The sequence below is a fragment of the Plecotus auritus genome, assembly GCF_963455305.1.
Source record: "Plecotus auritus genome assembly, chromosome: 7".
Taxonomy (NCBI): Eukaryota; Metazoa; Chordata; class Mammalia; order Chiroptera; family Vespertilionidae; genus Plecotus; species Plecotus auritus.
The window spans coordinates 100,710,042-100,737,355 of NC_137774.1; the positions used below are offsets into that span (position 1 = coordinate 100,710,042).

A 27,314-nucleotide genomic window follows, 5' to 3' on the forward strand; every position below is an offset into this window, starting at 1 on the left:
ATTATTTAGCATAGTGCTTTAGCACAGTAAACACTCAATGAATGTTAATTATTCCTATAATTTAACTGATAGTCTTTTTTTAAAAATTTCTTTATTGATTAAGGTATTACATATGTGTCCTTATTCCCCCATTACTCCTAACCTCCCATTCATGCCCCCATCCCCCTGTTGTCTGTGTCCATTGATTAGGCTTACATGCATGCATATAAGTCCTTTGGTTGATCTCTCCTTTAACTGATAATCTTACAATTTAATGGGCTATCTATGAATAATACGAACATAACTGTGTCACTGTCCTCTAGTACCCTTTGAAAGCTATCAGAATCAATGTCAGAAAAGAATGCTCTAAGGATATAATTTCTTACTTCTATCTTGAATTTATATGTGCTATTTATTAAACTGTAATCATTTGTGGAAAGTTGAAAATTTTGAGGCAAAATATTAGTTTGAAACACAATACTTAAATATGAAAATTTAGTTTTTAAATCTTTTTCTTTTTGGTCAATGTTTAAAGACTAAACTATCATATCTAGCCATCAAAATGAGAGAAATAACTGTTTTTCCTCTTCTGGTGTATAAAAATAGTTGCACAATTTAAAGTCAAAGAAAAAAACCCAATATTAATAATAAGTAATTTAGGATGGATAAAACTTAAGTTCCCTACGTAGATAGCAGAATGCCAAAAGATACCATTGTGATATTTTAGAGAAAAGGGAAATAAGATTAGTGATAGATCAGAAGTTCTCAAAGTGTGGTCTGAATACCTGGAAGGTTTCAGAGACACTTTTTTAGGGGAAAGAAGGTAGTGCACAAAAGTCTATTTTCATAAAAATATTAAGCTATTATTTGTCTTACTCTCATTCTTTCATGAAAGCTCCATAAAGTTTTACAAAGATTATATGTGGGAGAAACCAAGATGGCAGCATAGGTAAACACAAGAACTGCTGCCTCACACAATAATTTCAAAACTACAACTAAAAGACAAAACAGACATCATCCAAACCACAGGAAGGCTGGCTGAGTGGAAATTCTACAACTAGAAGGAAAGAGAAAAGCACACTGAGACTTACAGGAGCTGCGGAAGTACAGAGGTACGGAGGCGCACGTGGAGAGGGCTGGCAACTGAGTACGCAGCTGGCTTTCTCAATCTGGAGAGAGACCCAAGCTCCCCACTGCTATGAACTCCAGTTCCGGGCAAGACTCTGAGGATCCAGACTCATACGGGGAGAAACTGGATTGTCTGGCAGGGGCCGAAACTCGAGGGCGGCTTTCTCTCAGAGGTGCTTGCAGTGATTACCCCGGGACACTGAGACCCAGGGGCCTCTTAGGGCATGGCTGATGGGAAGCCATTGCTGTGTGCTCTGCCCTGAGACCCCGCCCCATCCAGGCTGAGCGGCAGAGGCTTTTGCATATGAATGGCCTGGTCCTTTGAATTCTAAACTTACCTAACAAACTGCAGTTGAGTCAGAGAGACCCAGAACATCCAAAAGAAGGCCCAAGGCCCCACAGCAGCTTGCATTGCTTCACAGCTGGGCCTCATCTGGGCACCTCCAAAACCCAAACAAAGAAGAGGAATCTGCAGATCTCTCCATAGCTCCTTCTGGGTGGCCTCAGGCAGAGGCTAAATTAGCACCTCCTTGGAGATCCAAGAGTCAGTGTACCCAGGGGTCAGAGTAGGACCATCCAGATTACAACTCCTCAGATCCATAAGGGACACACTCGGGGCAGATTCAGTGAGCACCAAAGCTTCACTGAAGCAAGTCTTGCCTCATAAGGGTGTCTCCAACACAGAAGTTCTCCTAGCGTAGACACAGCTGATCCTCACAGCCAATTGCCCTGAGGTCAATTCCTCCCAGTGATACCAACAACAATCAAGGCTTAACTACAACAAGACTGTGCATACAGCCCACAAAGGGGTGCACCAAGAGTGTCCACCTCAGGTAACTGGGTAAGCTGAGCCACTGGGCCCTATAGGACACCTAGCACACAAAGCCACTCTACCAACTCAGGGAAGCAGCCAAAATGTGGAGACAAAGAAACAGGTCACAAATGAAAGAAATGGAGGAAAGCAAACAACTGGATATAGAGTTCAAAACCACGGTTATAAGGTTCTTCAAGAATTTTCTAGAAAAGGCCGATAAATTTAGCAAGATCCTCGAGGATATGAAAAAGGACCAACTAGAAATTAAGCATACACTGACTGAAATAAAAAATAATATACAGAGATCCAACAGCAGACTAGAGGATCACAAGAATCAAGTCAAAGATTTGAAATACAAAGAAGCAAAAAACACCCAACCGGAAAAGCAAAAAGAAAAAAGAATCCAAAAATATGAAGATAGTATAAGGAGCCTCTGGGACAACTTCAAGCGTACCAACATCAGAATTATGGGGATGCCAGAAGAAGACAGAGAGCAAGATACTGAAAACCTATTTGAAGAAATAATTACCGAAATCTTCCCCTCCAGGAAGCACAGAGAACCCCAAACAAAAGGAATCCAAAGAGGACCACACCAAGACACATCATAATTAAAATGCCAAGAGCAAAAGACAAAGAGAGAATATTAAAATCAGCAAGAGAAAAACAGTTTATTACCTACAAGGGAACACCCATATGATTGTCAGCTGATTTCTCAACAGAAACTATGCAGGCCAGACGGGAGTGGCAAGAAATATTCAAAGAGATGAATAACAAGAACCTACAACCAAGATTACTCTACCCAGCAAAGCTATCATTCAGAATTGAAGGTCAGATAGAGCTTCACAGATAAGAAAAAGCTAAAGGAGTTCATTGCCGCCAAACCAGTATTATATGAAATGCTGAAAGGTATTCTTTAAGAAGAGGAAAAGAAGAAAAAGGTAAAGATAAAAATTATGAACAACGAATACATATCTATCAACAAGTGAATCTAAAAATCAAGTGAATAAAAAATCTGATGAACAGAATAAACTGGTGAATATAATAGAATCAGGGGCATAGAAAAGGAGTGGACTGACAATTCTCGAGGGGAAAGGGGTGTGCGGGGTGCGGGAAGAGACTGGACAAAAATTGTACACCTATGGATGAGGACAGTGTGGCGGGGGGTGGAGGGGCGCTATGGGGAGAAAATAGAGGAACAATTGTAATAATCTGTACAATAAAGATTTATTTAAAAGAAAGATTTTAGTGCTATATCACAATAGGCTGAGTGCAGAAGCAGATATGAGAATATCGCTATCTTTTATTAAGCCAGAAATTAAAGAAATTTGCAAAAGTGTTGAACAAAAACAAAAAAGCAAGCTACTCTTATTCATTTTGATGTTACAAAAATTATTTTCCACAAAATTTACTTGTTAACAGGTAATGAAGTTTATTATTTTTAATGAAGTAATAAATACAATTTTAAAACATTCCTATATAATAAATATCAATATATCCCACAAATGTAAAAGCTCTTTAGAGTTCTCAAGACTCAATAAATTTGAAGAATATTAAGTTTTAAGATTAAGAAGTTGAAGAACTGTTTTTATTGATTTTTATTTTATTTATTTAGTTTAATCCTCACCTGAGGATATTTTTCCATTGATTTTTTTAGAGAGAGTGGAAGAGAGAGGGAAAGACTTCTAGAGAACTATAGATGTGAGAGAAGCACGTCAACTGGTTGCCTCCTACACACGTCCTGACCAGGGCCCGGGCCGGGGAGGAGCCTGCAACCAAGGTACAAGCCCTTGACCAGAATCGAACCCAGGACCCTTTGGTCCCCAGGTCGATGCTCAATCCACTGAGCCAAACCGGCCAGGGCACAACTAGATTTTTGAATTAAAAAAGAGAGAGAAAATATAACAAATCCATTCAAATATATCAGATTTCAAAATCATAAAAGATAAAATTGTTCTTCAAATGCCAGAAAAAGTAAAATAATAATTTAAAGATCAGAAAAATTCAATTTAGAATATTTTTCAGAAAAATAATCTTACGTATAAAGAAATATAAAGTAGTGTGCATAAAAACCTATGACTGAAAGGATTGGGAAAAAAATACTACAAAATTTTGAGAGATGACATGTCTTAATGGTCAGACAATGGAGGTTCTCCTCTTGTAATTTTCTGCATATTCTTAACTAAGCCTTCATTATTTATATAAATAACAATGTTTTTAAACATTATATTGAGGTTATGAAATAAACTGCGTTTAAATATCGAGGTTAGATCAAATCTTCTTTTTGAGCAATATGTAACTGAGGGCCAAACATCCCTTAAGAAACATTATTAATATGCTAATAATATTAAACACCCTTTAAATGTTACTCAGTAATATGGAACTCTAATGATCCTAAAAGGGCTTTTAAATTGCTTTCAACTTGGCAAATTCTGACCCAGTATTAACATCTTTGTATTAGCTTATACAGTCTTTGGTTGATGAATAATTGTCATAAATGGAGTAAATTCAGTATTTTTACATATTATGAGATGTCATGATAGTGAATGATCATGGAATCTACAAATTTAGTTATAATTGAACTAGTAACAGCAACAAACAGAAGTTATTTTTTTTTTATTCACACTTACCTACTATACTCTTTTCTGGAGCTGGTGGTACAATATAGCCGACATGTAAATACTTGTTTGCTAACTTGCTATGCAAACCAAGAAAGTCACTAAATCTTCTTTTAACTGAAAATTCATTCTTACTGAACATGGAAAGAGAAGTCTACAAGTGAAAAAGAGGTATTTCAAATTCTGAATACTGAAGTCAATGTCATGTATAATTGCGAACATGCCTGTGTATACATACACTGGTCTACTTTATAAAAGAATCCAGAGTAGCTAATTTGGTATCCAAATTGCTAACAAATGGAAAAAAAACTAAATCATAGGTGTTTTTTATAGAATCTTAAGGGGACAGAAAATATTTGCTTTATCCATCTCATTGACTCTACTTATATTTATGCTAATGATTCTTTTTTTTTTTTAATATATTTTATTGATATTTTACAGAGAGGAAGGGAGAGGGATAGAGAGCTAGAAACATCGATGAGAGAGAAACATCGATCAGCTGCCTCCTGCACACCCCCCACTGGGGATGTGCCCGCAACCAAGGTACGTGCCCTTGACCGGAATCGAACCCGGGACCCTTCAGTCCGCAGGCCGATGCTCTATCCACTGAGCCAAACCGGTTTTGGCATATGCTAATGATTCTTAAATCTTTCCCCCGAACTAGATCTCCTCTGAGCTTCAGTCCAACATATTGGAACGCTCAAGGAACACCTCCACTTAAATCTCACTGCCACCTCAAATTCACCATATTTTCCCCTCCTGGAACTTGTTTACTATTATACCTTAGTGTTTGGAAAATAGCCTGACCCTATGGTAAGTGTTTAATAAATATCTGTTCAATGAATTAACAAATCTCACGCCTGTCCACAGTGTTCCTCCACTTGTGCTGTCTTTTCTACAGGATCCCTCCCTCATGCCTTACATCCAAGCCCTATAGATTCTACCTCCTACACAACTCAAGAAGCCTTTTATTTCACTCACCCCCAGAACCAATTCCTTATGTAAAGTATTACATCTCATAGCTAGGGTTCCTACAGACCATCTCTCTTCTTTTTAAGACTTGAAAGTCTACAATCCTTTTTAAAACTGCAATGGCACCCTAGGTGGTTTGGCTCAGTGGACAGAGCAGACAGAGCATCAGCCTGCACAGTGAAGAGTCCCGGGTTCCATTCCAGTCAAGGGCACATGCCCTAGTTGCAGGCTGGATCCCAGTAGGGGGCATGCAGGAGGCAGCCGATCAATGATTCTCTCTCATCATTGATGTTTCTATCTCTCTTCCTCCCTGAAGTCAATAAAAATATATTTTAAAAAAATTGCAATGGCCTCTTAATTAGAAATCCTGACCTCTGCTTTGATACTCCCAATTCATACTGAGTCTCAGAGAGCTTTCTAAATTAAAAATCTAATTGTGCCACACTCTTGTTTGAATCTCTTCAATGGCTCTCCATTATCCTCAGGATGAAGTTCTAATTCCTTAAGGTGGCTGTTTATAATATAGGGAGGCTTACTGCCAAACAATTCAATCAGGTACTACTTCTTGCAGATCCTAGAAGATACAATGCTTTCTTGACTTTTGGCTTTTATACAAGCAAATTCCTTTGCCTGGAACATGCTATTCTCATTTCTTCCTCCTACCTTTGTCTAATTAGGTCCCTTACTACATATTTTCAAAGAATACTCTACCTACCAAACCACGCACAACTCAATGTAACAACCTATTTGCAATCTTTACTGGATGGTCACCTTGGTAAAGAAAGGGATCACTTACACCTCAATCACCCTTGTATTATACTTAGTGAGGACTAATATTTTTTAAAGGAGCAAATGACTCACCTTTGTTGTTACTCTATATGCCATGTAAGCATTCATGCCATCACCTATAAGAAAAGTCAAATAATACTATTAAAAAACATGAACTTAACCACACACACACAAATGTAACTAAATGTGTGGGGTAATGTGATTAACTCGACTGTGCTAATTTCATAATGTATATATACATTAAATCATCATCCTAAATATATACTATTTTTATTTAACTAGACCTCAATGAAGCTTAGAAAAAACAAAACAAAGTAAGAAGCAAAAGTCCCCCAAAGCTTAAAAATAAAAGTACCATTTAGCACTGTAACAATGTATTTATTAACAACCAAGCCAATTATAAAAAAAAAAGCAAGTAAAAAATATAATAAATATGACTCACCAACTTTCTCTGGATCTGATACACCAATTTCTATATCAAAAATATCTCCATTTGCTTCTTCTTCAATCTAGAAAAGATTTTTTTTGGAGTTAAAGATTCCAATTTATATTATTGACATAACACTAATCACTATAATTTTTATCATCTAACTTTTACTAAGGTCACCACTATCACACCAATCAATTTAAAAAGCCATTCAGAGTTGGTTTGGCTCAGCGGATAGAGCATCTGCCTGCGGCCTGAAGGGTGCCAGGTTTGATTCCGGTCAAGGGCACATGCCCAGGTTGGGGGCTCAATCCCCAAAGGGGGCGTGCAGGAGGCAGCGGTCAATGATTCTCTCTCATCATTGATGTTTCTATCTCTCTCTCCTTCTCATTTCCTCTCTGAAATCAATAAAAAATAAAAAATAAAAAGCCATTCAGCACTCCATTTCTGAAAAATGAAAGCTTTCGTATTTCCTGACTATGTAAAAACACATACACACAAAGAAATAGGAAAAGGATCATTTGGAAAAGTAACACAAAATTTTGTGTTCTTTAACTCCTTAGATCAGTGGTTCTCAACCTTTCTAATGCCGCAACCCTCGCGAGCCTAAGACCATCGGAAAACACAGATATTTACATTACGATTCATTAACAGTAGCAAAATTACAGTTATGAAGTAGCAACCAAAATAATTTTATGGTTGGGGGTCACCACAACATGAGGAACTGTATTAAAGGGTCGCAGCATTAGAAAGGTTGAGAACCACTGCCTTAGATGAAGAAAACCCATTTTAGTCTTCTGTAGAGATACTGTGGATATTTTTTCTACATATCAAATCTTCAGACTCAGATTATTAAAATAATTAGCTCCATTATTTTTAATAGTAGCATTTTTCAGCTGTATCTCTATTCTTTAATAAGCAGCAAGTAGCCATTACTTTTGCCAGTAGAATATTAGATACTTAAAGAAATTATATTAATAAGCAACTTTAGCATCTGGTTTCTTTAACTACCTAGTAAACACATGTTCTTAAAGCCAATGAAAGCACTATAAAGCTCACTGAAAAAAACAGTAAGCAAGAAAAATGATAATACTATGAGACTACAGAAGTACTTTTAATGGCACTTAAAATAAACAATCCTAATAGCAACTCTGCAGGAAAGTTTTATTATTCTCAAGCAGCACAGTAATTGTTAAATATAGCTAATTTTTAAAACAATATTAAAGTCTAAGACAATCTAAAAGAAAAGTGAGTATTTTAACTATAATCTTTTTATTTCAAGGTTTACTCTTACAGTTTTAAAAGTAAGCCATACTTGAAATGTAATGTACCTGAAGTATATAACTCCTAAGTATACAGTTCAATAACTTTCACAAAGTCAACCTAGATCAAGAAACAAACAGTATCATTATACACCAAATGGCCCTCTTATGCTTCCTCTCCAGTCAGAACCTATCCTCCAACCTGCCAACATAACAACTAATATTAATTGCATGCTTTTATCAAATAAAATTGCTCAGAATATCACTTTGTTGTGATTAAGTTTTCAAAGCACTTTCATACATTATCTCATTTGACTAACATATGAATTTTGAGAGGCACAGATCATACGATCCCAAATGACAAACTCCTTGCCTTAGGAAGGAAAGTGGTTTTGCCCTGGTCAGTAAGATCATTGTTCTATGAACCAAAAAGTTTGCAGGTTCAATTCCTGGTCTGGGCACAGACCCAGGTTGTGGGTTCAATCCCCAGTCGGTTGCATATGGAAGGCAACTGATTGATGTTTCTCTCTCTCTCTCTTCAAAAGATATCCTCAGGTGAGGATTAAAAAAAAAAAAAAAAAGAAGGAAAGTGATTTGCCCAAGTTACTGGATTAAAAAGCCAAATCACATGACACTAGTCCAATGTTCTTTTCCCAAAATGTCTATAAAGCTTTGATTAGAAATGACTAACAGGAGAGTGATGTTGGGTGGAGAACAAAAAACTTAATAGTTACATATTAATTTAGAATATAAAATTTTTCCATACCTCTTCCCTAGATCTATCAAAGATCACAGGAGCAGACATACTCTTTGATTCAATTCTGGGAGCAATGAGTGTAGTAGGGGTCACAGGTGTGACTGCAGGAGAAGGTTCAGAGGAGAGGATAGGTTCCCTTTCTGGACTGTCCAGAGAAACTTCTTCTGTGGCTTCTAGATACAAATTAAATAAGTCAGTTAAGGACATTGGTAATAAACCTCCAATAGTCTAGATCAGTGGTCGACAAACTGCGGCTCGCGAGCCACGGTTTGCCGCTCTGTTGACTAATGAGTTTGCCGACCACTGGTCTAGATAACAGTTAATGAATTATGAAAAATATTTTATACTTCCCACAAATAAATACCAAAATAATGTTATTTACAAATAATTGTTATAATTTTATGAATCCTTTAGTTGTCTATCAAAACTCTAAAACCAACAGTGACTTTGTTGATTTTAGGAAGAATTCCAGTAAGTGAACTTAAATATTTATACATAATCATCTAGTGGTAGGAATAAAGCTAGTAGGAAAGCAGGGATGTGGATAATTCCACCCTCATTTGTGTTTAGATTTGTAATATATCTCATACTTGTGGTAACTTACCTTCCAAAATCTTTCATTCAGACAAACATTGATTATTTTATATGTAAAAACACAAATTTTATGGCAGAAAACTGCCCAGAAATATCCCAACTGGGATTAAAAATTTGTTACAGAAAATTCTTTACAGTTAGTAATCTAAAGCAATTAACTGCTAAAGATTACTAGATATTAGAATACATAAATATGACACAAAGCAAATAGGTGTTTAGGTTTTAATTTAAAATGTTCATTCGCTTGAAAAATGTGAAATTAAATGTATTTAAAGCCAAATCAACAAATTACCTATAAGCTATGTAACACTGTGCTAGATGCTATGTAGAAACACAAAGAAATGTAAAATATCATACCTGCCCTCAGGGAGTTTATAATCTAGTTGGGAAAATAAAACATAAGCATGTGGAATGTTAAATAATAAAAAAAGACAAGTAATAGCCAAGTGAACAATAAAAAGAATGTTATAAGACATTTAATTGCTTTATGAATTATAGAACAAACACTAAAATTTGAGCTAAGATGGGAGACAATGCTTTAGGGTAGGGAAAATCAGGAACGGTTTACAAAACTGATCGGAGATTTGGATGGGTAGCGCTCTATGAAAATGAATAGCATAAGTAAAAAGCAAAGCCATAAAAAATGAAAATTACAATTAATGGCCAGGGCTGCAAGGAAAATAAGATCAGACCACTTGTTTCTAATTAGAGGTTCTTAGATTCCTAGAGGTTTGAGAAGGTAATAATGGCAATCTGTGAGCCACTTTAATTTGAACACCTCAAAAAGCATACCAGAAATAAGGTAAATATGTTAACATTTAAATGTAAACAACTTGCACTTTATCAATCTACTCTTACTGGTTATCTCATGTTGATGAGATCTTTATTTAGCACTGCTCTCTTTATTTTTTATATTAAAAATAATAATCAAAATCCTTCAAACTATGGTAACCAGAGGAAGAAAATAGACTATAGATGTTGAATACATTATAGATGATCCTAACCTAACAAATTAAAATCTTACATGCAACTTCAGGCTGTTAAGATTGCTAATATTTATTTATTTTTTAATGAAACCAATAAGCAGAAAATATAAGAAAGGAAGCAATATCAAAGGTAGGAAGTGTGAAAGCTTTAATCTACAAACAGCAAGCAGCAAAGCAAAATAAAAAAATCAAAATTCTCTGAAGGAGGTACTGTTACTGGCAACAAACCCATAGACAAAAAAACTGTGAAAGACATTGTAACTTTATTAAGATATCAGTGCAGCTAACTCAGTCATTTTAATTTTTCAATCATATTTTACTTCACTGATAAACCAGATTCTTGTATTTTTTGCATAGACTCTGATAAGCTGTTTCATAAACAAAATAAAAACTAAATATGATCTCAGTAACGAATATGGAGGGGGAAAATAGAAATAAATGGATACAAACTTAAATTCAGCATGCTAATACACAGTCTACCTTAAATTCTTTCATGACTTCTTTTATCAAAAGTAAAGTAACATGCTATAAATTCATGAAGTTTAATTTAATTTAAAACAGGCCTAAAGGTTCCAGAAGATGCCCCATAGGTACTAAGTATAAAGATGAACTTTTCTTTGGAAGAGATACTTTGAGGACAACCACAAATGTCAGCTAAGTAACAGTTTAAACATATGATAGACACCAGAGAATTTTTAAACAAAGGAATACTCATTAAACTTACAATTGGTATTATTTGATAAAAGAAATGTAAGTGCAATAAGCTAAGGATTCTGGCAGAAACAAGTTCTAAAAGTCCAAGACAATTTCAATATGCGCACCCTCAATTACTCTTCTAGTACAGTTTCCTAAAGTATGCTCAGTGAAGTACAATGCAGGATGTAACAAGTGGTGGAGAGGGGCTCTGAAGCCAACCTTATTTGGTGAGCACTCTCTAAGTTAATAATAGTAACATACACAATTGAACTTTTTCTGGTACCACTTCTGACAGAACTAATATTTGAAATGCTACATAAAATGCATCAGTGTAAATACCAATATAATCTAATCCCCTTATGGTTTAAAAATCAAAATGACTAATTCACTACAGCAATATCTATATTCTCTCCTCTGATACAGGGGAAATAAGTACATGGTCTTATTACTGGACAATAGTTTTCACCATTCTGGTAACATTGCTACTCTCTATTATGGTTTCCTAGAACCATACTCCTCCATTGAAGGGGGAATAAATGATAAATCTACTTAAAGGCTTCATAAATAAAATGTAAGTGTAGTATTAACTCATTCCTATAAAAATGATCAGATTATGAAATGCAGCTGAGTTGAGGAAAAAAGATAAAGCGTAAAAAGTATTTGCAAAATAACAAAGGAAACATGACTATGTTTAGTGTTCAGTCCCTGTTTCTTTTCTTTTAAAACAAACATGGGCATTGACCATATTTGAATCACAATATTTAGTATATATAGACTGCTAGGCAGACTAAAACATGAAAAAGATTTTTCTAATCAAGTTAAGTGGGCAAATAAATATCACTGTTAGGCCTCACGTGGCAAATTGCACACTCTAAAAAAATCCAAAATCCTCACTCCTTGGGCTCATGTGTACACACGTACACACACACACACACACACACACAGTTCTGTTGTTCTAGTTTCAGCACATTTTATGTGACTTTAAGGTAAAAGAGTCTTTAATAAAATGGGTAACACAAAACTTCTATATATGACCCTATATTAGAAAAGAAATACACACAATTTTAGATTAATATTACCTATTTAAGTACAGAAAGGAGTCAACTTTTAGAACAAAACAAATGCTATGAAAAACCTTTAAAGGACTCCCTGGGAAAAGTCCACAAAAGGAAACAAACAAAAGAACATTACAACTTTAGTTAACTATGATTTTTTTCTAAGATGTTAGGTAGCTATAAAAAAGGAGGGATATGATTGGTATCCTATATAATAAAAGGCTAATATGCAAATCAACTGAATGGCAGAACGACCAGTCACTATGATGTGCACGGACCACCAGGGGGGCAGACACTCAACAAAGGAGCTGCCCCCTGGTGGTCAGAGCATTCCCACAGGGGGAGCACCACTCAGCCAGAAGCTGGGCTCACAGCTGGTGAGCACAGCAGAGGTGGTGGGAGTCTCTCCCACCTCTGCAGCAGCACTAAGGATGTCCAACTGACTGCTTAGGCCTGCTCCACAAGGGGAACAGGCCTAAGCCGTCAGTCAGACATACCCCGAGGGCTCCTGGACTGTGAGAGGGCGCAGGCCACACTGAGGGATCCCTGCCCCTGAGAGCACAAATTTCGTGCACCAGACTTCTAGTTTGGTATAACATTTAAAATTTTCTGACATGATAAAATACATGAATTCATTTAGAGTGAAAACGCTTTTATATTTTTTTTACTATCTTAGATACTTCATGTAAGTGGAATCACGTAGTATTTGCACCGCAACTGGCTTCTTTCTTTTTTTTTTAATATATTTTTATTGATTACAGAGAGGAAGGGAGGAGAGATAGAAACATCAACGATGAGAGAGAATCATTAATCGGCTGTCTCCTGCATGCCTCCCCCACTGGGGATCGAGCCCTCAACCTGGGCATATGCCCTTGACTGGAATGGAACCTAGGACCCATCAGTCTGTAGATCGACACTCTACCCACTGAACCAAACCGGCTATGGCTACAGTGAAAACTTTTCATGGAGCTAACCAAGCAAGAAATTATATAGATCTTTGTGATAGAGGACTATATCTTCAACATAATTGTATAAAAAATACAGAATGGTTTGAATATTCAAATACTATAAAAGTTAAGGATATAATATTAAATTTTAACTCAATGAAGGCCAGTTCAAGTAAATTAAACTGTTCAACACACAGTTATTATTTTATATTTTTCTGTCATTTTTCTAAGGATTTGGCTTTTTAATATCCAAACATTAAATTATACTTAAATTTTAATTTTTAAACACAACATTTTTTTGAAGAGAGTCCAATTTTTTTAAAGGTAGAATGGACTACACCAAACCCTGACCTCATATCAAAATTCAATTCCTCAAACATCAATTTACTCACCTAAAATTGAATCAAAATGAAAGGTGCATTAAAACAAACAGATTTTAAGTATATCCTATCTAATAAAAGAGTAATATGCAAATTAACCATGACTCTGCTACACCCACAAGCCATGCCCACAAGCCAATCAGGAGCAAATATGCAAATAAACCCAACCAAGATGGCTACAGCCACAGAGAGCAGGAGGGAGGCTTGGGTTTCCCCGGCAATGGAGGAAGCCAAGCTTTCCACCTGCCCTTGCCGGCCTAGGCCTCCACTCAAGGCTACAAAGTTTCAATGATAGAAGATACATAAACCCAAACAGAAATGGTGGCAAGAGCAGGAGGCTAGGGTTGCCCCCAGCAATGGAGGAAGCCAAGCTTTCCGCACACCCTGGCCGGCCCAGGCTTCTGCTTAAGGCTACAAAGTTTCAATTATAGAAGATACGTGAATCCCCCCAAAAATGGCTGCCACCACGAGCAAGCAGAAGGCTTGGCTCCGCACCAGGATACAAAGTTTCAATTGTAGAAGATAAATAAACCCCAGATACCAGGGCCTCTGCTTGGGTCGCCAGGGGGCGTGGCCGGCCTGCAAACCACCACAGGCCCCTCGCCCAGGGCGCCCCACACCCCAAGGGAACCCCCACCCTGATCCAGGACACCCTTCAGGGCAAACCAGCTGGCCCCCACCCATGCACCAGGCCTCTATCCTATCTAATAAAAGAGTAATATGCAGATTGACCATCACTCCAACACACAAGATGGCTGCCCCCATGTGGTCAAAGTTCCTGCCCCCATGTGGACACAAGATGGCCACCACAAGATGGCCAGCAAGGAGGGCAGTTGGGAGGGACCAGGCCTGCAAGGGAGGGCAGTTGTGGGCAACCAGGCCTGCAGGGAAAGGCAGTTGGGAGGGACCAGGCCTGCAAGGGAGGGCAGTTGGGGGGCAATCAGGCCAGCAGGGGAGGGCAGTTAGGGGTGACCAAGCCGGCAGAGGAGGGAAGTTGGGGGCGACCAGGCCTGCAGGGAAAGGCAGTTGGGAGGGACCCAGGCCTGCAGGGGAGAGAAGTTGGGGGATACCAGGCCTGCAGGGGAGGGCAGTTATGGGAAAACAGGCTGGCAGGGGAGCAGTTAGGCATCAATCAGGCTGGCAGGGGAGTGGTTAGGGGGTGATCAGGCTGGCAGGGGAGTGGTTAGGGGGTGATCAGGCTGGCAGGCAGAAGTGGTTAGGGGCAATAAGGAAGGCAGGCAGGCGAGCAGCTGGGAGCCAGCAGTCCTGGATTGTGAGAGGGATGTCCAACTGCCCGTGGGATCGGGCCTAAACGGGCAGTCGGACATCCCTCGAGGGGTCCCAGATTGGAGAGGGTGCAGGCTGGGCTGAGGGACACCCCCCTCCCCCGTACACGAATTTCGTGCACTGGGCCTCTAGTATGTATGTGTGTGTGTGTGTGTGTGTGTGTATATATTATAAATTAAGTAATTTTTAAATCCAGAGTTTAATGTTGGTTTGTGACAACATGTAATTAATAAAAAACATAATCACAACTATTTCTCAAAATATGAATGACACAACCATTAATTTTTTTACTCTAAGCTCTGATCAAAACAATGAAATTACAATATGTGACTTATTTTCACATGCTTAAAACCAGAAAATATTCCATTTTTGCTTCTCTCAACGGTTTATATTTTTCACAAAGTTATCTAACTAGAAATTTCTTATCCATCTAAGTTGTTAACAAGAAAAGCTACCACTAACATTTTACACAAAATTTTAGTTTTGCTTTATAGAATACTTTCAAAGAGGATACACACTACAATTGCCCATTATTAAAAAACAAACAAAGGTAGTTACAATTACCTGCAAAAAGATCTTCTGTGTCATCCTCTAGCACAACTTCTGCAGGTTTTGGACCATTGGAGTTTGTACTAACATCTTCTGTAAGAAGACTAATTGGTTCTGGAGAAGATGGAATTGACTGTGAAAAACAAAAAAAAAAACAACCAGTAATACATAATGGATTGGCATGTTTATCTGTTATAATTATGTATCTATACATTACATAACTAGAACACTCCCTCGATAGGAAGGGGAGAAAGAACAAGTACAGTTATTTATAGTTCCTCCTCTAAGGGTAAAAATGAACCCAAAACACATTTTTACTCATTTCTCTTTTTCTAATAAAAAATCACTTAAGATTGAAAAAAGAAAATCTTTTATAGTCACCCCTTTTGAGATATGAATTTTTCATGTTGTGTTATAATTAACAAAAACAAAATTTAATACTTTGGTCATATATAATAAAATTGATTAGTATGTAATAGTCAAAACCAAATCTTGAAAACATGTTACAATTTTAAGAAGTTCAAAATGCTGCTTTATTATAAGAGGAAGATTTAATACTACTTGAACTAATATTACTATTATTCTAAAATTATGTCCTCTCCCCAAACATTTAAATCTTAATTTAGCTAAGGGACTATTTTTGTACTTTTTAACCTTAAAGTTTAATGACCAATATAATGGAATCTAGATTGTAAAGCTTTCAGCTTTATTATAGTTTTCTTATAACATTTAAAAGCAATGCTTTTTAAAAATAACATAACATAACATCATAACATGTGCACAGCTAGACCTGGCATGTACGGCTCACTTGTTTGGAGCATCATCACATTCAGCCAAAAGGTCACGGTTCCATTCCTGGTTCCACATACCCAGGTTGTGGGTTCAATCCCTGTTCGGGGTGCATGCGAGAGGCAACCAATAGATGTTTCTCTCTCACATTGATGTTTCTCTCTCTCTTTTCCCCTCTCCCTCTAAAATCAGTAAAAGCATGTCCTTGGGTGAGGAGTTAAAAAAAAAGTGCACAGCTAGATATTTCACAAGCCCAACGTCACTGTGTAACCAGCACCTAGATCAAGAAAGAGAACATTATCATCAAACCCAGAAGCTCTCCTCATGCTCCCTTCCACTCTTCACCCTTTCCCTACATAGGTTTCTACCAGCATGGATTAGTTTTTCCTGTTTTTGCTCTTCATAAAAGGGTAACCATACAGAATATATTCTTTTGTGTTTGGTTTTGTTCTTAATGTTATATATATGACATTCTTCTACATTGTTGTATGTAGTAATAGGTTACTCATTCTTATTGCTGTAAAATATTCAATGGTGTGAATATACAATGGATTATCAGTTTTTATAACTATCAATAGTGTATGAACTTTCTGATACAAACACACATCCACACACACACATCTATCTTTTAGCAAACATGTGAACAAATTTCTGTTTAGTATGTACCTAGGAGTAATGGAATAGCTGAATTAAACAATCTTCTAACATGGTTATATAATTTATATTCCCACAATCAATATATGAAAATTTCAGTTACTCCTTGTCAATGCTTTGACATAGTCCATCTTTTTCATTTTAGCTATTAAGGCAGGTGCAGAGTGCATTTTACTGTGGTTTGAATTTTCATTTCCCTGATGAATAATGATGCTCAGCAATTTTTCATATGTTTAATGGTCATTTGAATATCCTCTTTTTGAAGGGTCTCTTCAAGTATTTTGCCCGTTGTTCTTACTGATTTGTAGGCATTCTTTATATGTTCTGAATAAGAGTTCTTAGTCATGTCAGACATATACTGCAAATATTTTTCCCCCAGTATGTGTCACTTTCTCAATGGTAGATTTTAATGAATAGAAGATCTTAATTTTAGTAAGAGTAAATTATCTATTTTTTCTTTATAATTAGTAAACCTTTTGTACGATGAATAATCTTTTGAGCCCACCACTCGTAATTCATATGATTTTCTCGTCAGTTTCTTAAGTAAATTGTCCTCTATGACATGAGAACATTTCTTCAGAGCTTTAAAAATTTCAATTCTTTATTGGAAAATTGAAAGCAGAAGCTTTCTTTGCTTTCAGGAGCTTATTCTTACACACTCAAACTCTCACAAAGGTGGGCCTCCTTTACTTAAGCATTTTCACTTGAAGGAATTTAAAAACAAATAAATTAATACATTACTTCTAAAAGATGTTCGAACAACCTCAACCTCAATTCTAGCTGCGTCTGGGTAGGTGATTGGCCTATATGCTCCCATAAAATATCTACTTCTCTTATCACATCCTATATAATAAAAGCCTAATATGCTAAGTGTCCTGTTTGTTTGACTGTTTGACCAGTCACTATGACACGCACTGACCACCAGGGGGCAGAAGCTCCAACCGGTAGTTGGCTTGCTGCTGGGGTCCTGCCAATCGGGACTGGGCAAGATGGGCTGGACACGCCCTGGAGCCCTCCTGTGGTCCCTTCCTGGCCCTGACTGTGCACCAGTGGGGTCCCTCGGCCTGGCCTGTGCCCTCTCGCTATCCAGGACCCCTTGGGGGATGTCGGAGAGCTAGTTTTGGCCCAATCAACCCAGGCCAAGCCAAGGGACCCCACCAGTGCATGAATCCGAGCACTGGGCCTCTAGTTATAATTATCACCTGCTTATAGACTACAAACTCTGTAAGAAAAGTATCTTTTTAATAATTTTTACTTAGTTCCTGGTAACAAACACTCAGTGACCATCAAATGAATTCTAAGAAAATAATTATGAATATGCCTAAGAACTGGCCACAAGTTCATCTATCAGATTGTCTATAATACTGAATACTCAGAGATAGCCTACAGAACAGCTACATGAAAATGTAGCAGTGGCTCCAACACTCATTTATAAAATTCTCAGTAAACTACAAAAACAGGAGACCTTCCTCAACTTAAGAAAGACCATCGACAAAAAACCTACAGCTATACCTAATAATGAGGAAGTTGAAGCTTACCACTAAGATCAGGAACAAGGAAAGGATGTCCCTTTTACCACTGCTTTTCAACACTATACTGGAAGTCCTACCTAAAGTAGTAGGACAAGAAATGGTGTACAGATTGGGAAGAAAGAATAAAACTGTTTGTTCTCAGATGACATGATCATCCAAGCAGAAAACCCAAAAGAATCAACAAAAAAAACCACTCCAAAACAATAAAGTTACATGATACAAGGTTAATATACAAAAGCTAATGGATATAAATAAGAGTAAGTTCCTACAGGAAAATTTCCAGCCAAACTTCTAAATAAAGACTCTAACGTATTTCTAATAAATGTAAATTACATATATACATTTAAGAAAAATTAATTTAAAAAGTAAGATATTTGCCGAGGCCAGTTTGGTTCAGTGGATAGAGCGTCGGCCTGCGGACTGAAGGGTCCCGGGTTCGATTCCGGTCAAGGGCATGTGCCTTGGTTGCGGCCACATCTCCGGTGGGGAGTGTGCAGGAGGCAGCTGATGGATGTTTCTCTCTCATCGATGTTTCTGACTCTCTGTCCCTCTCCCTTCCTCTCTGTAAAAAATCAATAAAATATATTTAAAAAAATAAATAAATAAATAAATAAATAAATAAAAAGTAAGATATTTTTCGAACAGGACTCTGGTTGGCCTGAGCCAGTTCCATCAGCTCAGGGCTTAAGGTGGGAACTGCCCCGGAACCAATCCTTTCTCAAGGGTTCCATCACAAGCCCTTCCATCACAAGGTGAGCTTATTCTCTCTCACTCATTCCCTACCCTCCCACCCGTCTCTCATTCAGACTGGAATAATTTAGACATGCCAATTAACCCAAGAGTGCACATTTCTGGTATGTAGGAGAAAAATCACCACAGACAATGGTCCCAAATGGGAATTGATTTTTTTTTTCACACCAATATCATAACCAAATGATGCAAGGAAGGTCCAACATCTGTAAATCAATTAATGCAATACATCACATTAACAAAATATAGGATAAACACCATATGATCATCTCAATTGAGGCAGAAAAAGCTTAACAAAATTAAACATCCTTTTATGATATAAACTCTCAACAAAGTTGGTACAGAGGAACATATCTCAACATAATAAAGACCATAGATAACAAACCCACAGCTAATATCATACTCAATGGTGAAAAGCCAGAAAGATAGTTTTTCTTGGAGTCACTGCTGCACAAACCTAGTGTAGTTCTGCCATTGGTACCATCCTCAGAAAAAGCTGAAAGTCTTTCCTAAGATCGGGAAGTAGACAAGAATGCCCACTATCACCATTTCTATTCAACATGGTGTTGGAAGTCCTAGCCATAGCATTCAGACAAGACAAAGAAATAAGCACTTTGCTACCTCTGCATCTATTCTGAATTAATGTATTTGTAAGAAATGCATTTGGAAGACAGCACTGCATCTTTATTTTTTACATATTTTAATTGTTATAACAATAAAAATAAATGAATACCATCCTATCTAATAATCCTATCTAATAAAGAGAATATGCTAATTGATCATCACTCCGTCACAAAGATGGCTGCACCCACAGCTGAAGCCAAGTTTCCATAAGGAGCCTTAACAAGCAATCAGCAGGGACCTGAGGCTACGCCCTCCCCTGCCCCCATAGGGCTTGACAGGGGACTTCAGGCCGCATCCCCCACCCCGGCACCAGGCCAGGGGACCTGAGGCTTGATGGGGGACCTCAAGATGCACTTCCTGTCCTGGTGCTGGGCTAGGGGACCTTATACAGCCCATGGGCTGGACCCGTGGTCGGCAAACTGCGGCTCGCAAGCCACATGCGGCTCTTTGGCCCCTTGAGTGTGGCTCTTTCACAAAATACCACAGCCTGGGTGACTCTTTTGAAGAAGTGGCGTTAGAAGAAGTTTAAGTTTAAAAAATTTGGCTCTCAAAAGAAATTTCAATCGTTGTACTGCTGATATTTGGCTCAGTTGACTAATGAGTTTGCCGACCACTGGTGGACGATCCCCAACCCTGATCTACATAGGAAATCTCAAGGACTCTACAAAAAACCTACAAAAAAAATTAGTGTTCAGCAGTGTTGTAGCATACAGGGTCAATATGCCACCAATGAGTAAATGTAAAAGAAATAAAAGTACCATATGTGCATTAAATACTTAGGTATAAACTTAACAAAATATGTGTTAGATCTGTATGCAGAAAACTATAAACACTGATGAGAAAAATCAAATAAGATGTAAATAAGTGGAGAGAAACAGTATACTTATGGCTTAAAGGCTTAATATTCTTAATGTTAATTCTCTATTGTAGAAATCAATAAATTGATTATAAAATTATATGGAAAGAGAAAAGAACTATAATAATCAAAACAATTAAAATAAAACAAAGTGGATTCATACAACCTGATTTCAAGACTCGAGTTACAGTAATCAAGGTAGCATAAAACTGGCAAAAGGATAATCAACAGATCAATGAACAGAATATAGTCCAGAAATAGACCCACACATATATGCTCAACTGATTTTGGACGAAGATGCAAAGACAACCCAATGGAGAAACTTTCTGAGTCTAAGAGCTTCTTTAACTTAGCATAAAGCACCTGAGATTAAAAAATGTTGCATTTACTGAAAAATACTATTAACCAACTTGACCTAACATTTATAGAACATTACACCCAACATCAGACTATGTATTTTTTTCTAGTGCACACATAATATTTACCATGACAGAACATACTCTGAGTCATAAAACAAACCTTAATAACATTACTTCTCAATAAATGGTAGTGGAACAACTGGTTATCTATAAGCAAAAACAATGAACCTCAACTAATACAAAAATTAACTCAAAATGAGTCCCAAGCCTAAATGTAAAACTATAACATTTCTAGAAGAAAACATAAGCAAAACCTTTGTGACCTTGAGTTAACGTTAGAAAAGAATTTCATAGGTGACATATAAGGTACTATCAATAAAAAAGAAAGGATAAACTTGAACTTCATCAAAATAACAAACTTTTGTTCTGTGAAAGATATTGTTAATAGCATAAAAAGACAAGCCACAGTTTTCGGAAGATGGCGGCAGGCAGGACGGAGGTGAGGGAGAGGAAGTGAGTGAGTGAGGGTATGAAAGGAGAGTGTGTGGATGTGTGTGGTGTGTGTGTGAGTGAGTGAGGGACAGTTAAAGCCCCGTAGGAGCAGCAGGGGCTGGCAGACAAGGCTCTCTTGGACAAGGAGAGACTACCACCGCTGCGGGAACTCCCCGGACTGTGGGACTCCAGCACGGAGCCCACGCCATCTTGAAGGGGAGAACGGCCTTTTTTAAGAACTCATCAGCACCACCAACCAGACAGGCCTTGGAACTGCCCCGCGACCCAGTAGCCACTCCAGCCAAAATCCTGCTGCCTCACCCGCAGACCCGCGGACCCTGGGACCTCCACCTCCAAAGGTGCACCGCTCAGCAGCAGCAAGCGCAACCTCCCCGTCCCCAGCGGCAGAACTCCAGACAAATCATTCATGCATTTCCAGCGTGCGCAGACATCCAGGGCACACCACTCCATAGGCAGCCTGGGAGCCACTGGGAGCCCCCGTGGGTGGGATTTTGCACAGACAAGGGCGCCCGGCCCTGCAGTAGAAATTCTGAACTCCCTCTTCCTGAATAATTGCCCACATTCACCCCAGCTGCTCAATCTCAGTGCTAGGACCCCTCAGAGTTCATCAGAGCTCTTCGCCAGCAAACGCACCTCTACAGATGCGAATTTCCAACAGGCAGGCACCCTGATCCCATCTACCCACAGGGCGCTCGTGGGAGCCACTGTGAGCTCTCCCTGGGTATGATCTTGGACAAACAGGGGCACACTCCCCCCCAGCAGTAGAAATTCTGAATTCACTCATCCTGGATACCTGCCCACAGGCACCTCAATTACGCGGCTACACTGCCAGGGCCCTTCAGAGTGCTTCAGTGTGCCTCACAGGCAAACGTACTGTGGGTGCCCCTGTGAGCCGCCACTGGGAGTGAGTGCAGCAGCAAAAGCTGAGTCTGCCTACCCCTCAACTACAGAACTCTGGGCACCACAGTCACGCCTTTCCACAGTGCAGGCCCCTGAGCCCCATTACCCCAACAGACGGTTCCTGGGTGCTACTGTGAGACCCCGCTGGGCAGGCATGATTTCAATTAAGGGTACAAGACAGAAAAAAATTGGGACATTCCCTTCCACGGCTGCTGACTTCTAGACACCGCAGTTGTGTCTCTCAAGCTCACAGGCCTACATCAACAGAACCCAAATAGCTCAAGTAGGGAGCCACACTAGATTACCAAGCCCAGGAGAACTGAGAGATTACACCAGTAACACCATCCCCAAAAGAACCTGGGTAGCAAAGCAATTGGATCTACAATTAAAACATTACAGGAAAATATGGGAAGACAAAAAAGCAATCCCCAAAGGAAAGAAAAAGAGGAATCACCAGAAAGGGAGTTAAATGAAATTGAGGCTAGCAGCTTATCAGAGAAAGAATTCAGAGTAATGGTTATAAGGATGTTTAAACGGCTGGATGACAAATACACATAACTCAATGAGAATTATAAGAAGCTGAAGGAGAATGTCGCCAACATGAAAAGAAACCAAGAGGAGATGAAGAATGACATAGCTGCAATAAAGAAAATGATGGAAGGCCTAAACATTAGACTAGAAGAGGCTGAGGACCACATCAGCGAATTAGAAGACAAGGTAGGAAAAAACACACAAACACAGCAGCAACTGGAAAGAAGACTTAAAAAGCAAGAGGAGAGCCTACGGGAGCTTTGGGACAACACAAAATGAAACAATATTCACATAATAGGGGTACCAGAAGGAGAGGAAGAGAAGCAAGGAATAGAAAACCTGTTTGAAGAAATAATGACAGAAAACTTCCCTGATATTGGCAAGAAAAAAACCATGCAAGTCCAAGATGCACATAGAGTCCCAAACAAGATGAACCCTAAAAGATGGACACCAAGACACATCATAATTAAATAGGCAAACACCAACGACAAAGTAAGAATCTTAAAGGCTGCCAGAGAGAGACAGAAAGTTACCTACAAGGGTTCTATTAGAATATCAGCGGATTTCTCAACAGAAACATTCCAGGCCAGAAGGGAATGGAATGAAATTTACAAAGTGATGCAAAGCAAGGGACTGAACCCAAGAATACTATAAGCAGCAAGGCTATCATTCAAAATTGAAGGTGGAATCAGGAGCTTCACAGAGAAAAAAGGGCTAAGAGTTTATCACTATGAAACCAGCAATGCAAGAAATGCTAAAGGGAATGCTGTAAAAAGAAGAGAAAGGCAAGAAGAAACACAAACATTAAGGAAAAATATGACAACAAACATGTACTTGTCAATAATAACATTAAACGTAAAAGGATTAAATGCACCAATCAAAAGACATAGGGTAGCTGAATGGATAAGAAAACATGACCCATATATTTGCTGTCTGCAAGAGACCCACCTCAGAACAAAGGATTCACACAGACTGAGAGTGAAGGGATGGAAAAACATTTTTCAGGCAAATGGAAATGAGAAAAAAGCTGGGGTAGCAATACTTATATCTGATAAAATAGACCTCAAAGTAAAGGCCATAACAAGAGATAAGGAAGGCCACTACATAATACTAAAGGGAGCAATTCAAGAAGAAGATATAACTCTGGTAAACATATATGCACCCAATACAGGAGCACCCAAATACATAAAACAACTTCTGGAAGATATCAAGGGAGAGACTGATAGCAATACAGTCATAGTAGGGGACTTTAATACCCCACTGACACCACTGGACAAATCAACTAAACAAAAAATCAGCAAAGAAACAGCAATCCTAAATGACACACTAGATCAGATGGACTTAATTAACATCTTTAGAACATTTCACCCCAAAGCTACAGAATATACATTCTTCTCCAGTGCACATGGAACATTTTCAAGGATAGACCACATATTAGGACACAGGCAAAGTCTCTTCAAATTCAAGAAGATAGAAATCAAATCAAGCATCTTCTCAGATCACAATGGCATAAAACTGGAAATCAACTACAATAAAAACAATCCTAAAAAATCAAACACTTGGAGACTAAATAGCATGCTATTAAACAATGACTGGGTTACCACAGAGATCAAAGAAGAAATAAAAAACATAATGGCAACAAATGACAATGAAAACACAACCACCCAAAATCTGTGGGACACAGTGAAAGCAGTCTTGAGAGGGAAGTTTATAGCTCTACAAGCCTACTGCAAAAAAGAAGAAACAATGGTAATAAATTATCTAACCCTACAACTCAAAGAGTTAGAACGAGAGCAACAAGAAAAGCCCAGTCTAAGCAGAAGGAAGGAAATAATAATCAGAGCGGAGATAAACAACATAGAGACCAAAGAAACAATACAAAAGATCAACAAAACCAAGAGTTGGTTCTTTGAAAGGATAAAAAAGATTGATGAACCTCTCGCCAGGCTCACCAAGAAGCAAAGAGAGAGGACCCAAATAAACAAAACCAGAAATGAAAGAGGAGAAATAACAACAGACCCCACAGAAATACAAAGGATTGTTAAAAAATATTATAAATAACTCTATTCCAACAAACTGGACAACCTGGAGGAAATGGACATATTCCTAGAAAAATACAACCTTCCAAAACTCAATCAGGAAGAATCTAAAAATCTCAATAGGCCAATAACTATGGAAGAAATTGAAGCAGACATTAAAAAGCTTCCAACAAACAAAAGCCCAGGGCCAGATGGCTTCTCAGGGGAGTTTTACCAAACATTCAAGGAAGAACTAAAACCTATCCTCCTCAGACTATTCCAAAAAATTCAAGAGGAAGGAACAGTTCCAAACTCATTCTATGAAGCCAGCATCACCCTAATACCAAAACCAGATAGACAACACAATGAAAGAGAATTACAGCCAATATCCCTCATGAACATAGATGCCAAAATCCTCAACAAAATTCTAGCAAATCGGATCCAGCAGTACATCAGAAAGATCATACACCATGACCAAGTAGGATTTATCCCAGGGATGCAAGGATGGTATAATATCCACAAATCAATAAACGTGATACATCACATAAACAAATAGAGATAAAAACCACAGTTGTATCAGTTGATGCAGAAAAAGCATTTGACAAAATCCAACACCCATTTTTGATAAAAACTCTCAGCAAGGTGGGAATAGAAGGATCATACCTCAACATAATAAAAGCCATATATGACAAACCCACAGCCAACATCATACTCAATGGGCAAAAACTAAAATCATTTCCCCTAAGAACAGGAACAAGACAGGGATGCCCACTCTCACCACTCCTGTTCAACATAGTACTGGAAGTACTGGCCATTGCGATTAGACAAGAAGAAATAAAAGGCATCCAAATTGGAAAAGAAGAAGTAAAACTGTCCTTATTCGCAGATGACATGATACTGTACATAGAAAACCCTAAAGACTCCATCAAAAAATTATTAGACTTAATAAATGAATTCGGCAATGTAGCAGGATACAAAATTAATGCCAAAAAATCTATGGCATTTCTATACACCAATAGTGAACTTATAGAAAGAGAGACTAAGAAAACAATCCCATTTACCATTGCACCAAAAAAATTAAGATACCTAGGAATAAACTTAACTAAGGAGATAAAAGACCTCTACTCAGAACACTATAGGACATTGAAAAAAGAGATAGAGGAAGACATAAATAGATGGAAGAGCATACTGTGTTCATGGATTGGTAGAATCAACATCATTAAAATGTCCATACTACCCAAAGCAATCTATAGATTCAATGCACTCCCCATTAAAATACCAACGGCATATTTCACAGACCTAGAAAGAACTCTCCAAAAATTCATCTGGAATAAAAAAAGACCCCGAATAGCCACAGCAATCCTGAGAAAGAAGAACAAAGTAGGAGGGATCTCAATACCAGATTTCAAGCTGTATTACAAAGCCACTGTTCTCAAAACAGCTTGGTACTGGCACAAGAACAGGCATATAGATCAATGGAATAGAATAGAGTACCCAGATATTGACCCAAACCACTATGCCCAATTAATATTCGACAAAGGAGGCATGAACATAAAATGGAGTCAAGACAGTCTCTTCAATAAATGGTGTTGGGAAAATTGGGCAGATACATGCAAAAAAATGAAACTAGACCACCAACTTACACCATACACAAAAATAAACTCAAAATGGATGAAGGACTGAAACATAAGATGGGAAACCATAAAAATACTAGAGGAATCCACAGGCAGAGAAATCTCAGATATATGCCGAAGCAATTTCTTCACTGATACCACTCCTAGGGCAATGGAAACTAAAGAGAAAATAAACAAATGGGACTACATCAAAATAAAAAGCTTTTGCACAGCAAAAGAAATCATCAACAAAACAACAAGAAAGCCCACTGTATGGGAGTGCATATTTGCAAATGTTATCACTGATAAAGGTTTAATCTCCAATATTTACAGGGAACTCATACAACTCAGTAAAAGGAAGATAAACGACCCAATAAAAAAATGGGCAACGGACCTAAATAGATACTTTTCGAAAGAAGACAGAAGGAAAGCCAAGAGACATATGAAAACATGCTCAAAGTCACTAATTATCCGAGAGTTGCAAATCAAAACAACAATGCGATACCATCTCACACCTGTCAGAATGGCTATCATCAACAAATCAACAAACGACAAGTGTTGGCGAGGATGCGGAGAAAAAGGAACCCTCGTGCACTGCTGGTGGGAATGCAGACTGGTGCCGCCACTATGGAGAACAGTATGGAGTTTCCTCAAAAAACTGAAAATGGAACTCCCATTTGACCCAGTAATCCCACTCCTAGGAATATATCCTAAGAAACTAGAAACACCAATCAGAAAGGATATATGCACCCCTATGTTCATAGCAGCACAATTTACAATAGCTAAGATTTGGAAACTGCCTAGGTGCCTGTCAGCAGATGAGTGGATCAGAAAACTATGGTACATCTACACAATGGAATACTATGCTGCTATAAAAAAGAAGGAATTCTTACCATTTGCAGCAGCCTGGATGGAAATGGAGAGCATTATGCTAAGTG

The 27,314-nt window shown here is 38.1% G+C and overlaps 1 protein-coding gene across 2 annotated transcripts in view; it reads right to left on the bottom strand.

Annotated features, from left to right (window-relative positions):
- The window catches only part of SNX2 (sorting nexin 2), a 56,427-nt gene that overhangs the window by 22,525 nt on the left and 6,588 nt on the right, over positions 1–27,314 (bottom strand). For both annotated transcript variants that reach the window (XR_013961156.1, XM_080679468.1), the window contains exons 2-6: positions 15,253–15,370; positions 8,753–8,916; positions 6,740–6,806; positions 6,370–6,413; positions 4,549–4,690 (exon numbers count right to left, since the gene is read on the bottom strand). Coding sequence is in view for 1 of the 2 variants with exons in the window: in XM_080679468.1 (XP_080535594.1) it covers positions 4,549–4,690; positions 6,370–6,413; positions 6,740–6,806; positions 8,753–8,916; positions 15,253–15,370 (535 nt within the window). In the remaining variant the exon portion in view is untranslated. The remainder of the gene's footprint in view (positions 1–4,548; positions 4,691–6,369; positions 6,414–6,739; positions 6,807–8,752; positions 8,917–15,252; positions 15,371–27,314) is intronic.